Source organism: Pseudophryne corroboree, chromosome 2 (genome assembly GCF_028390025.1).
Source record: "Pseudophryne corroboree isolate aPseCor3 chromosome 2, aPseCor3.hap2, whole genome shotgun sequence".
NCBI classification, from domain to species: domain Eukaryota; kingdom Metazoa; phylum Chordata; class Amphibia; order Anura; family Myobatrachidae; genus Pseudophryne; species Pseudophryne corroboree.
Genome location: NC_086445.1, coordinates 315,138,664 through 315,152,977, shown reverse-complemented (window position 1 = coordinate 315,152,977; position 14,314 = coordinate 315,138,664). Strand labels below are relative to the sequence as shown.

Here is a 14,314-nt window from a genome sequence, read left to right as displayed (position 1 = left end):
GAATCCTAAGGGGAGCACTAATGGTTCTAATGTAAAGTTTAAACCCAGCATGGAAAGATGTTAATAATTTAATATAAAAAAAAATAAAAAAATGTTACTGCTATATTCCCATTATGAGCTCACTCAATATACAAATATACTAGCATCAAAGTCAATATAAACATTTTCTGCACAGCTATTAGAGAAATTGGGTACATTTTGTTGGCTCTGTAGGTATAGCGCTAGTCATTTCAAAAGTGGTACCACATTATGAGGTGTCACTCCTGCATTAGATCATACATTCTACCCAGAAATGCTGAAAATAGGATCTAAATCTGTCACGAAAACAAGAAGTGCCAGAATGTTTATATATAAAACATAAAAAGGAAGTCGCTTGTGTGACTTAGTGTATTTCCCCTTGTTAGTGACATAGTATAAGTTCTCCTTGTCTGAACAATACACCAGACATGAGTTAAGAGGAATGTGGTACTTTGTTTGCAAGATATTACACCATGGAAATGATGGTGAATGTTCTGTATCTTTATTCTTTTAGATCATTTAGATGTAAATGATTTGCTGCCATTATCCCCTCTCCCTCCTACTATGGAAGAGGACCCTCTAGTAACTCCTCTTCAGGACGACAACGATACAGACAGTTTTGATGGGAAACGAAATTCTGAAGACCTTCAGAGGTTATGGAGGAAAGCAATACATCAACAGATCTTATTGCTGAGAATGGAAAAGGAGAACCTGAAACTTGAAGGTTAGTCTAGAACAGAGGGTCCCAAACTTATTTGGTCTACGTCCCCCTCTTCAGGAAAAAATCTGCAAATCTGTCTTTTTTAAGCAAACAAGAAAGATGCAGTGACAAATTTGCATTCTTTTTTGTATGTATCTTTCTAGCTATGTCCTACAAATTAGTTAAGAAAGATATAGTTGTAAATAAGACACTTAGAAGCTTGAAATTATAAAAAAAATGTTTTAAATCAACCATAGTAACATTCACATTACACACAGAAAACGAAGGATATTATAATAAAAATCACAAATAATAAAAATAATCCTAATGAGAAGGATGAACCTGGTGCGTTGCTATTAATTTATTATTGTTCGGCTCTATCTTTGACAGCAGCATTTTTAAATCACAGCGATTACTGTAACTATTTGCAGTCAGTTTCTTTTTTTAGTTAACATATTTGTCACCGCATGTGAACCCACGTTACTCTAAATATGGTGTAGGAAATGCAATTAAAAACTTTTCTACTATATACAAAAAGGCACCAGCAGATGCTTGCAGCAGTTACACGTGAGTCAGCATTTCTCAGGACAAAAGCTTACCTTTAAAGTTATTGCTGTCATGGGGTATCTTCAGCATGCATCTTATAATATCCCTCCTTGGCTTCTCCTATTCTTGGTTCCTATCTAATGACAGCATTGACAGCCACCGCTTCAGAGAGCAGAGGAGCTGGCCGAGCCGTGTTGTGTGGAGTAGAACCCTTAGGCTGCGGCATTGTGTCTGCCGCACTGTGCAGCTGCAATCTTAGGTGTCCCAATATACCACCAGCCCAGGTGGCCGATACATATCGGCTGAGCTCACCCTTGCAATAGAGGGAGGAGGAGTGGAGTAGAACACCACGGCACCACACTCAGCATGCAGCAACAGCAGGGAAGGAAGTGTCCCTCAGGCAGCACTTCTAATCTTACTACAAGACCTGGGACTGACTGCAGCTAGCCTTCCACCACCCCCTTATTTTTATTCAACGCCCCTCAATTGCACTTGAGGCTACTAACGACCCCCTGGATCTTCAAGCACCTCCAAGGGGTGGTATCGCGCACTTTGGGAAACATTGGTTACTTATCAGGGATTTGGTTGCGCCTGTCGAAATTACCGTGTCTAATTGGATACTGCCTTAAATATGTATTATACAACCTAAAGTAAATCCATTTCCCAGTGTCACCATGACATTCCACTGCAGATCTGTTAACCAGTTCCATCACCAGTTGGTTCCCCCACTTTATAACCAAGCAAGTTTCTCGCCCGGTCAAGCATATAACACCCGGGATCATTCACTGTTGATAAACTACAGTGATGAGATTTGTGTGCTCTTCACTGAAATCATTCCTCTCTACTAGCAAGTGGTTTCTGCATGTATCCAGTAATCCTCAGGATTTATATACACAAGCCAGAGGTGTTTATCAGCAAGAGACAGAGGTTACGACACCTACGGTATGTAGCTCTTGGATAAAATATGATGCAGTTTCAGATACACAGAAAACAAAGTTAATGTTAAGTAGTGTTCCAAATCCATATTCAAAAGCAAGGTCAGAGTCAAGGTGCTGTCAGTAACCATTAGGCCAAGAAAGGGTGATAACTGGAAAAGACACAGAAGCAAACCATGAAACATGTCATGGCACCACACAAAATGTGGCATGCACTCTGAGGTGTAAGTTCACACCAGTCGCCCAGAGGCGAAATAGAAGGTGGTGCCCCCCAAGTGCTGACATCTGTTGGCACGTGCACAATGACATGGCTGAGGGCGCAAAGGTGGAAATAATGTGATATTGGAGCACGTGTCTCAGCAACTAGCCAATTGTACAGCTGATAGACTAAAGATTCCTTATTGCAGCAATAAGGAATTTTTATTTTCGGGTGCTGGCTGCAAATGATAATAAATAGAGCCTTAAAAGTTTCTCTAAAGAGCTCTAAAAGTTTCTTAAAACAACTTCTGCCCTCCTTTCTCTAACGTCCTAGTGGATGCTGGGGACTCCGTCAGGACCATGGGGAATAGCGGGCTCCGCAGGAGACAGGGCACATCTAAAAAGCTTTTTAGGTCACATGGTGTGTACTGGCTCCTCCCCCTATGACCCTCCTCCAAGCCTCAGTTAGGTTTTTGTGCCCGTCCGAGAAGGGTGCAAACTGGATGGCTCTCTTAAGGAGCTGTTTAGTAAAGTTTTTTTTTAGGTTTCTAATCAGTGATTCCTGCTGGCGACAGGATCACTGCAACGAGGGACTTAGGGGAGAGACTTGCAACTCACCTGCGTGCAGGAGGATTGAAGTTTTAGGCTACTGGACACTGAGCTCCAGAGGGAGTCGGAACACAGGTCAGCCTGGGGTTCGTCCCGGAGCCGCGCCGCCGATCCCCCTTACAGACGCTGAAGAAAGACGGCGGAACGGAGGTCCGGAAACAGGCGGCAGAAGACTTCACAGTCTTCAGAGAGGTAGCGCACAGCACTGCAGCTGTGCGCCATTGTTGTCACACGGCTCACTGACACGGTCACGGAGGGTGCAGGGCGCTGCTGGGGGCGCCCTGGGCAGCAATATAAATACCTATTTGGCAAATAAATACATCACATATAGCCATTAAGGCTATATGTATGTATTTTAACCCAGGCCAGTTATTAAAAAACCGGGAGGAAAAGCCCGCCGAAAAGGGGGCGGAGCTTATTCTCCTCAGCACACGGCGCCATTTTCCTGATCAGCTCCGCTGGTGAGGAAGGCTCCCACTCTCCCCTGCACTGCACTACAGAAACAGGGTTAAAAGAGAAGGGGGGCATAAATTGGCGATATAATTATATATTAAGAGCGCATATATAGAAACAACACCTTCTAGGGTTGTTATATACATTATAGCGCTTTTGGTGTGTGCTGGCAAACTCTCCCTCTGTCTCCCCAAAGGGCTAGTGGGTCCTGTCCTCTATCAGAGCATTCCCTGTGTGTGTGCTGTATGTCGGTACGTGTGTGTCGACATGTATGAGGAAAATGTTGGTGAGGAGGCGGAGCAAATTGCCTGTAATGTTGATGTCACTCTCTAGGGAGTCGACACCGGAATGGATGGTCTACTTATGGAATTACGTGATAATGTCAACACGCTGCAAGACGGTTGACGACATGAGATGGCCGGCGGACAAATTAGTACCGGTCCAGGCGTCTCAGACACCGTCAGGGGCTTGTAAAAACGCCCATTTACCTCAGTCGGTCGACAGACACAGACATGGACACTGACCCCAGTGTCGACGGTGAAGAAACATACGTAATTTTCCTTTAGGGCCACGAGTTACATGTTAAGGGCAATGAAGGAGCTGTTACATATTTCTGATACTACAAGTACCACAAATAAGGGTATTTTGTAGGGGGTGAATAAACTACTTGTAGTTTTGCCTGAATCAGATAAATTAAATGAAGTGTGTGATGATACGTGGGGTTCCTCCGATAGAAAGTTATGGGCGGTATACCCTTTCCCGCCAGAAGTAAGGGCGAGTTGGGAAACACACCTTAGGGTGGATAAGGCGCTCACACGCTTATAAAAACAGGGCGTTACCGTCTCTAGATACGGCCGCCCTCAAGAAGCCAGCTGATAGGAAGCTGAAAAATATCATGACAGTATATACACACATACTGGTGTTATACTACGACCAGCAATCGCCTCAGCCTGGAGGTGCAGCGCTGAGGGGGCTTGGTCGGATTTCCTGACTGAAAATTTTGATACCCTTGACAGGGACAAGATTTTATTGACTATAGAGCATTTTAAGGATGCATTTCTATATATGCGTGATGCGCAGAGGGATATTTACATTCTGGCATCAAGAGTAAATGTGATGTACATATCTGCCAGACGAAGACACGACAGTGGTCAGGTGAGGCAGATTCCAGACGGCATGTGGAAGTATTGCCGTATAAAGGGGCGGTCCATCGGACCTGGTGGCCATGGCAACAGCTGAAAAATCCACCTTTTGTTACCCCGAATCACATATCGGCAAAAAAGGACACAGTCTTTTCAGTCTCAGTCCTTTCGTCCCCATACGGGCAGGCGGGCAAAGGCCAGTCATATCTGCCCAGGGGTAGAGGAAAGGGAAGAAGACTGCAGCAAGCAGCCCATTCCCAGGAACAGAAGCCCCTCACAGCTTCTGCCAAGTCCGCAGCATAACGCTGGGGCCGTACAAGCGGACTCAGGTGCGGTAGGGGGTCATCTCAAGAGTTTCAGTACGCAGGGGGCTCACTCGCAAGGGAGCTCCGGGATCCTACATGTAGTATCCCAGGTGTACATTGGAAATTCGAGACATCTTCCCCTCACACAATTCACAGGCTGTATTCCCAGCAGGTGATAATCAAAGTACCCCTCTTACAACATGGAAGGGGGTAGTATTCCACACTATATTGTGGTACCGAAGCCAGACGGCTCGGTGAGATCTGAAATATTTGAACACTTACATACAAGCGTTCAAATCAAGATGGAGTCACTCAGAGCAGTGATAGCAAACCAGGAAGAAGGGGACGATATGGTGTCACTGGATATCAGGGACGCTTACCTACAGGTCCAAATTTGCCCTTCTCACCAAGGGTACTTCAGGTTCCTGGTACAGAACTGTCACTATCAGTTCAGACGCTGCCGTTTGGGTTGTCCACGGCGCCCCGGGTCTTTACCAAGGTAATGGCCGGAATGATGATTTTTCTTAAAAGGAAACATGGACGCTTTCCTGATAAGGGCAAGGTCCAGAGAACAGTTGGAGGTCGGAGTAGCACTATCTTAAGTAGTTCTACGACAGCACGAGTGGATTCTAAATATTCCAAAATCGCAGCTTTTTCCGATGACACGTCTACTGTTCATAGGGATGATTCTGGACACAGTCCAGAAAAACGTGTTTCTCCCAGTGGAGAAAGCCAGGGAGTTATCCGAGCTAATCGGGATCCTCCTAAAACCAGGAAAAGTGTCAGTGCATCATTGCACAAGAGTCCTGGTAAAAATGGTGGCTTATTACGAAGCAATTCCATTCGGCAGATTTCCCGCAAGAACTCGTCGGTGGGATCTGCTGGACAAATGGTCCGGATCGCATCCTCAGATGCATCAGCGGATAACCCTATATCCAAGGACAAGGGTGTCTCTCCTGTGGTGATTACAGAGTGCTCATCTTCTAGAGGGCCGCAGATTTGGCATTCAGGATTGGATGCCGGTGACCACGGAGGCCAGCCTGAGAGGCTGGAGAACAGTCACACAGGGAAAAAATTTCCAGGGAAGTGTGATTAAGTCTGGAGAATTCTCTCTGCATAAATAAACTTAGAGCAAATTTATAAGGCTCTAAACTTAGCAAGACCTCTGCTTCAAGGTCAGCCGGTATTGATCCAGTGGGATAACATCACGGCAGTCGCCCACGTAAACAGAAAGGGCGGCACAAGAAGCAAGAGGGCAGTGACAAAACTGCAAGGATTTTTCGCTAGGCGGAAAATCATGTGATAGCACTGTCAGCAGTGTTCTTTCCGGGAGTGGACGACTGGGAAGCAGACTTCCTCAGCAGGCATGACCTCCACCCGGGAGAGTGGAAACTTCATAGGGAAGTTTTTCAGCATGATTGTGGACCGTTGGCAAAGACCAAAGGTGGACATGATGGCGTCCCGCCCGAAAAACGGGACAGGTATTCCGCCAGGTCATGAGACCTTCAGGCGATAGCGGTGGATGTTCTGGTAACACCGTGGGTGTACCAGTCAGTGTATGTGTTCCCTCCTCTGTTTCTCATAACCAAGGTATTGAGAATTATAAGACATAGAGGAGTATGAACTATACTAGTGGCTCCGGATGGGCCAAGAGGGACTTGGTACCCGGAGCTTCAAGAGATGCTCACAGAGGACTAAGGGCCTGGGGAGCTAAGAAGGGACTTGCTTCAGCAAGTACCATGTCTTTTCCAAGAATTACCGCGGCTGCGTTTGACGGCATGGCGGTTGAATACCGGATCCTGAAGGGAAAAAGGCATTCCATAAGAGGTCATACCTACCTTGGTCAAAGCCAGGAAGGAGGTGACCGCACAACGTCATCACCACATGTGGTGAAAATATGTTTCGTGGGTAAGGCCAGAAAGGCTCCACGAAGGAAATTCAACTAGGTCGATTCTGCACTTCCTGAAAACAGGAGTGTTTTGAGCCTCAAATTGGGTTTCATTAAGATTTAAATTTCGGCCCTGTAGATTTTCTTCCAGAAAAAAAAAAAAAAAAAAAATTTGACTTCAGTTCCTGAAGTACAGATTGTAAAGGGTGTATTGCATATACAGTTCTTTTGTGCCTCTAGGGGCACCGTGAGATCTCAACATAGTGTTGGGATTCCTTAAAATCATATTGGTTTGAACCGCTCAAATCTGTGGATTTGAAATATCTCACATGGAAAGTGACCATGCTGTTGACCAATATCTCACATGGAAAGTGACCATGTTGTTAGCCCTGGCCTCGGCCAGGCGATTGTCAGAATGGGCGGCTTTGTTTTACAAAAGCCCATATTAAAATTTTCCATTTGAACAGGGCAGAACTGGGACTCGTCTCCAGTGTCTTCCTAAAGGGGTGTCAGCGTTTTCACCTGAAACAACCTATGGTGGTGCCTGCGGCTACTGGGAACTTGGAGGACTCCAAGTTACTAGACGTTGTCAGGGCCCTAAAGATATATATATATATATATATATATATATATATATATATATATATATATATAGTTAGGACGGCTGGAGTCAGAAAGTCTGACTTGCTGTTTATATTGTATGCACCCAACAAGCTGGGTGCTCCTGCTTCTAAGCAGTCTATTGCACGCTAGATTTGTAGTACAATTCAGCTTGCACATTCTGTGGCAGGCCTGTCACAGCCGAAATATGTAGATGCCCATTCCACAAGGAAGGTGGCTTCATCCTGGGCGGCTGCCCGAGGAGTCTCGGCATTATAACTTTGCCGAGCAGCTACGTGGTCAGGGGAGAACACGTTTGTAAAATTTTACAAATTTGATACTCTGGCTAAAGAGGACCTGGAGTTCTCTCATTCGGTGCTGCAGAGTCATCCGCACTCTCCCGCCCGTTTGGGAGCTTTGGTATAATCCCCATGGTCCTGACGGAGTCCCCAGCATCCACTAGGAAAAATAAGAATTTACTTACCGATAATTCTATTTCTCGTAGTCCGTAGTGGATGCTGGGCGCCCATCCCAAGTGCGGATTGTCTGCAATGCTTGTACATAGTTATTGTTACAAAAATCGGGTTATTACTATTGTTGTGAGCCATCTTTTCAGAGGCTACTTCGTTTTGTTATCATACTGTTAACTGGGTTCAGATCACAAGTTGTACGGTGTGATTGGTGTGGCTGGTATGAGTCTTACCCGGGATTCAAGATCCTTCCTTATTGTGTACGCTCGTCCGGGCACAGTACCTAACTGAGGCTTGGAGGAGGGTCATAGGGGGAGGAGCCAGTACACACCATGTGACCTAAAAAGCTTTTTAGATGTGCCCTGTCTCCTGCGGAGCCCGCTATTCCCCATGGTCCTGACGGAGTCCCCAGCATCCACTACGGACTACGAGAAATAGAATTATCGGTAAGTAAATTCTTATTTTCTTTCATAATACTGTACAGTATAAGACAAAACAGCAGAGCTGTAGCTTACTAATACAGTATACACACTTTGATGTGCCTCGCGCTGCTGCTGCTATTACACATTCCAAGACTCTTCGGCTCAAGGAGGCTACAAATGGATCTTGTAAGGACAGCAGTCAGCAGTGACTCTAGCAAATCACAATTAAATGAGTGGAGAGAGATCATCCTATTTCATCAGCCCCCTTCAGTCATTCCTTCTTGGTGCCCCCGGACAGCTGGAGTCTGGATTTGCCTGAGTTACGCCACTGCATACACTTATAGAAATGCTTAGCACTTATCCTTTGCTCACAGGCTCATCCACATCAGCTGTGGACACCACAGTGAGCATGCCTGGCAATCATTTGCACATAAGGTACACAAGATGAGTTTGGAGTCTGAAGCAGTGCACTGTGTTACAGATATGTCCTTTTGGATTGTTGCGCATTGCAGCACACAATCCGTGGCATAGTATGCTTACACTATGCTATGCACTGAAGTGAATGGAACCTGCTCGCACATGCTCATGCGACTCCCATTCATTCTATTGGAAACTGCTTGAGATGCATACGCAAGTGGCATGCCGCAATACTTATGCATCACAGTCCTGCTACATAACGCTGCTAAAAGCAGCAAGGCTGTAGCGGGACACATCTGTATATAAGCAAGTACACTTTTTCATAATTCTGCATTTTTACACTTTTACATACTGAAAGTCCATTGATTTACCTAAAAATGTGATCTGGTCTCCTGAGTGTTACTATACCAATATAAAGTCATCTGAAATCAAATACAATATTTTCTCTTACGTCCTAATGGATGCTGGGGACTCCAAAAGGACCAAGGGGTATAGACGGGATCCGCAGGAGACATGGGCACACTATAAGACTTTGAATGGGTGTGAACTGGCTCTTCCCTCTATGCCCCTCCTCCAGACCTCAGTTAGATTCTGTGCCCAGAGAGACTGGACACACACTAGGGGAGCTCTCCTGAGTTTCTCTGAAAAGACTTTGTTAGGTTTTTTATTTTCAGGGAGACCTGCTGGCTACAGGCTCCCTGCTTCGTGGGAGTGAGGGGAGAGAAGCAGACCTACTTCTTCTGAGTTCAAAGGCTCTGCTTCTTAGGCTACTGGACACCATTAGCTCCAGAGGGTTCGATCACTTGGTGCGCCTAGCTGCTTGTTCCCGGAGCCGCGCCGTCAACCCCCTCACAGAAGCCAGAAGAAAGAAGCCGGGTGAGTATAAAGAAGATCAGAAGACTTCAGTGACGGCAGAAGACTTCAGTAACGAGGTACCGCGCAGCGGTTGCGCTGCGCGCCATGCTCCGACGCACACTTCAGACGGCACTTGCAGGGCGCAGGGGGGGGCGCCCTGGGCAGCTTGATTACTGGAGCATAAGACTGGCAAAATATAGATATTATAAGTGCCTAGGCACTAAATATAGCCCCCGCCAGTATAAATATTTGAATTTTGAGCGGGACTACAGTGCGCCGGTGAGGGGGCATGGCTTAGTCCTCACAGCTTACCAGCGCCATTTTCTCTTCACAGGCTGCAGATACGCTGGCCCGGACCTCCACTCTCCTGAACAAGTAACAGGGAGCAAAACGGGGGCATCTGAGGCAGTGTATATTTGCTCTCAGAACTGGAATAGGCGCTGGGATGTGAGCTGGTAAACTCCCTCTGTGTTTCTCTAACAGGCTTCCCTGTGGGTCTGTCCCCTATAGCCAGAGTGTTTTGTGCGTGTCGGTATGTGTGTGTCGACATGTCTGAGGCTGAGTGCTCCTCCCCGGAGGAAGTTGCAGTGGGCGCAGATAAGGAGCTGGGAGTGACTCTGTCGGCACAGCCGACTGCTGATTGGGTGAATATGTTGAGTACATTGAATGCAAATGCGGCGTTATTGACTAAAAGACTGGATAAATCTGATTCTCAGACACAAACGTGGAGAGAATCCATGGAGGATGCCTTGTCTCAGGTACAGACCTCCTCAGCGGCCCCGCGCTCGTTCATCGCTGGTCCCCCGTCGGCTGTGCATGCAGGCCAATATGGACGATCTCGTCCATATTTGCCTGCAGTTCTATGGAGCCGGGTGACGGGGGGAGTGAAGAAACATCACTCCCCCCGTCATTGCCCCCCCGCCGCCGGGTCGCTCGCCGGCCGTATCCGCCGTCGGGCAGCTCGTCGGCGGATCGGCTAGTGTGTAGGGCCCCTTCAAGGGAAAAAGCCTGAGGTGACGTTTACCCCCTCTCATGAGCTGAACGCTCTTTGTGAAAAAGCTTGTGAATCTCCTGACAAAAGGTGGCAGATTCCCAAGAGAATTCTAATGGCATATCCTTTCCCCTCTGATGACAGGGAAAAGTGGGAGTCATCTCCCAATGTGGACAAGGCTCTATCACGACTGTCCAAGAAGGTGGCGCTTCCGTCTCCTGACACTGCTGCCTTTAAGGACCCTGCGGATCGGAAGCAGGAAACGACCTTAAAATCCATTTATGTCACTACGGGTGCACTGCTCAGACCTGCCGTGGCGTCGGCATGGGTGAGTAGTGCTATTGGTAAGTGGGCAGATAATTTGGCATCGGACATGGATACCCTGGATAGGGATAACATTCTTTTGACTCTCGGTTATATCAGGGACGCTGCAGCTTACCTAAAGGATGCGGCGAGGGATATTGGCCTCTTGGGATCAAGGGCTAATGCCATGGCAGTCTCGGCCAGGAGAGCGCTGTGGATTCATCAATGGAATGCTGATGCCGACTCTAAGAAAGTTATGGAAGCTCTCCCATATAAAGGTAGTGTCTGGTTTGGTGACGGCTTTGCTGACCTGGTGTCTACGGCTGCAGCGGGTAAGTCATCTTTTCTTCCTTATGTTCCTGCACAGAAGAAAAAGACACCCCATTATCAGATGCAGTCCTTTCGGCCTAATAAATACAAAAAAGGAAGAGGGTCGTCCTTCCTTGCGTCTAAAGGTAGAGGAAGGGGAAAAAGGTTGCCTGCTGTGCCAGGCTCCTAGGACCAGAAGTCCTCCCCGGCTTCTGCCAAGTCCACCGCATGACGCTGGGGCTCCTCTACAGGAGGCCGTACCGGTGGGGGCGTGTCTCCGACTCTTCAGTCAGGTCTGGATTCACTCGGGCCTGGATCCTTTGGTGTTAGACATAGTGTTCCAAAGGTACAAACTGGAGTTTCAGGAGGTGTCCCCCCCCACCGATTTTTCAAATCAGCCTTGCCAGTTTCTATCCCAGAAATTGAAGTAGTGAGTGCTGCGATACAAAAGCTGTGTCAACAGCGTGTCATTGTCACGGTACCCCCGACTCAACGGGGAGAAGGGTTTTATTCGAGTCTCTTTGTCGTACCAAAGCCGGACGGCTCGGTCAGACCAATCCTATACCTAAAATCCCTCAATCTGTATTTGAAAACTTTCAAGTTCAAGATGGAATCTCTTCGAGCAGTGATCTCCAGTCTGGACAAAAAAAAGAGGATAGAAAAGATTGTCTCTTTGTTGGCGCACGGAAAGAAGAAAAGATTATAATTAATCTAAAATATAACTTAATGTCAAACGATTAAAATGATGTGAAATATATACGGAAGAATATTATTAAATAAAAGATACTGTATCAATTAAAAGTATTCACTGTGTGTAATTTGTTATATTACCATATGCTGTGTTATTGGTGTTTATAGAACCAGGACCACCATATAATAATCTCACTATTCAGTATGAGGATAAACTTTAATAAATATGATTATACATTCAGGGTCTGACAAGTTACTGCAGCCTTCAAAATCCTCACTATTATTTGCCTTTGAGGTATATTTCACAGCTTGTCCTTAATTCCCTATTGTCATAACAGTTTAAATATAACCCTGACATGGATTACCATTTGTCGTTGGTATTCAATGCCCCTGCCTATATTGCTATAGTAATTAATATGCATATATAATAGCAGAAGCACATTGCCTATAGAGACTGTTATTAGGAGGCTTATTAAGAAGAGTCACACTGTGTCATATTAGATCTTACAGTGTTGCGGTTTTATTGCCCAATGCTGCAACATTGTAACAGCCCGTACAGTTGGGTCTTTTTCCTTTACACAAATGCTTATGAGTAAAAATAGAATAGTATATAATACGGGGACAGCTAATCAAAGTCCTGACATCAAAATATATGCTCGTGACTTTGAAATTATAGTATTCTTATCTACAAGATTTATCATAAGTAAACCATTTTCCTGCCTATCAGTCACAGCCTAATTGAATACCGTATATTTATGCCAGAATACAATATTGTATCATGTTGTGTGCCACTGGGTTAGCCACCTAAATCAGCTTCGTGTATACATCCTTTTCTTAGCAGTCTCTGAAATGTGTAGTATAATGCTGCTGCCAGGCTGGTTTTAAACAATCAACTAGTGAATGCAATTGTGTCCAATGCTACACACTTCTACATTAAATATCACCGTTGCTCTATATTCATCAGTTTCAAAGGGTTACAGAAGCCTTATCACGGGAATAATTCACATGGGGCTGCTGTCATTTATATATCGTGGTATTCACATGTGTATTCCCAATATACAGCACACTGCCTTAGTCTAATTAGTATAATTGGCTCCATATGTGATTCCTATCCTAAAAAGTGTGAATAGGAAGCATGTAACAAAATGCTGCTATGCAGCTGATTTTATAGTGGCTGACAAACGTTATAATATCCCCCGTATGGTAAACTGTATTACACTCAGTCCCGTATAGTTAGATGGATTTCAGCACGTGTGCCATTTGCTGCATTAATTCACTCAGACTTATGTGCTAAAACTCCCTGCATTTAACAGCCTATATTAAGTGTATTTCACAGAGAGCCGTTAAGCTACACATGTGTTGTGCAGTTGTTTAAAATTACAGATCATTATTACACCACATAGGATCCCACAACGCTCAGCGTACATGACACATGTAAAGTAAACTGTCCACGAGTGCTTTCTCTTAGTAGTTATGCCGCATGATATCTAATAAGGCCCAGCATGCAAGGTATCTATACACGTGTGTTTTAATCTATCCACAGGTACTTTGACTCTACTCCTTTACATATTTTCTAAATGGCTGGTCATTCTATTAAGATGATCCTGGTCCTATTGCATACACTTATTACTTTACATCAAATTCCTTTCAACATTTTTACACAGTGAAATTTAAGCAAGCAAATTCATGCTGCTCTGAAACGACACCCAACGTGCACGTTTCACATCAGCTTCGTCAGGGCAAACCAGATTGTCCTCCCAAGGATGGCTATAAAGGAGAGGCTAACCAATCATAGTCAAAGTAATTGTCATGTGATCGCATAACATTCCACCCCTACCAGGGCTCCTGCTATCTGTATACCATTAATTAACAGACAAGGTTTGGTTCTTCTCAGAACCCGGGCATCAGTATAGATAAATACAGGGAAAGGTTGAATAACATATTACTGAGATGTGCACACAGAAGTCCATGATGGATTAAAGTACTGACGGATATTTATGAAGAATACTCACAGAGATGAATTCATATATTATTAAGCATTTTAATTCCATGCTAATACCAGCATGGAATTAAAATGCTTAATAATATGAATTCATCTCTGTGAGTATTCTTCATAAATATCCGTCAGTACTTTAATCCATCATGGACTTCTGTGTGCACATCTCAGTAATATGTTATTCAACCTTTCCCTGTATTTATCTATACTGATGCCTGGGTTCTGAGAAGAACCAAACCTTGGGGTATATTTACTAAGCTCCCGATTTTGACCGAGATGCCGTTTTTTCATCAAAGTGTCATCTCGGTCAATCTCGGTCATTTACTAAACACTAATCACGGCAGTGATGAGGGCATTCGTAATTTTTTTCTAGTTCAGGTAAAAAATTACGAATGAATACACCATCGGTCAAATTACGCCTGTTTAAGTATGAATCTCGGTCATTTACTAAGAAGTGCAAAGCAAAA

The 14,314-nt window shown here is 45.1% G+C and overlaps 1 protein-coding gene across 8 annotated transcripts in view; it reads left to right on the top strand.

Moving 5' to 3' along the window:
- Nucleotides 1-14,314, top strand: part of TBC1D4 (TBC1 domain family member 4) — a 300,990-nt gene that overhangs the window by 216,989 nt on the left and 69,687 nt on the right. For all 8 annotated transcript variants that reach the window (XM_063952941.1, XM_063952940.1, XM_063952938.1 and 5 more), the window contains one exon: nt 533-742. In XM_063952941.1, the coding sequence (XP_063809011.1) occupies nt 533-742 (210 nt within the window). The remainder of the gene's footprint in view (nt 1-532; nt 743-14,314) is intronic.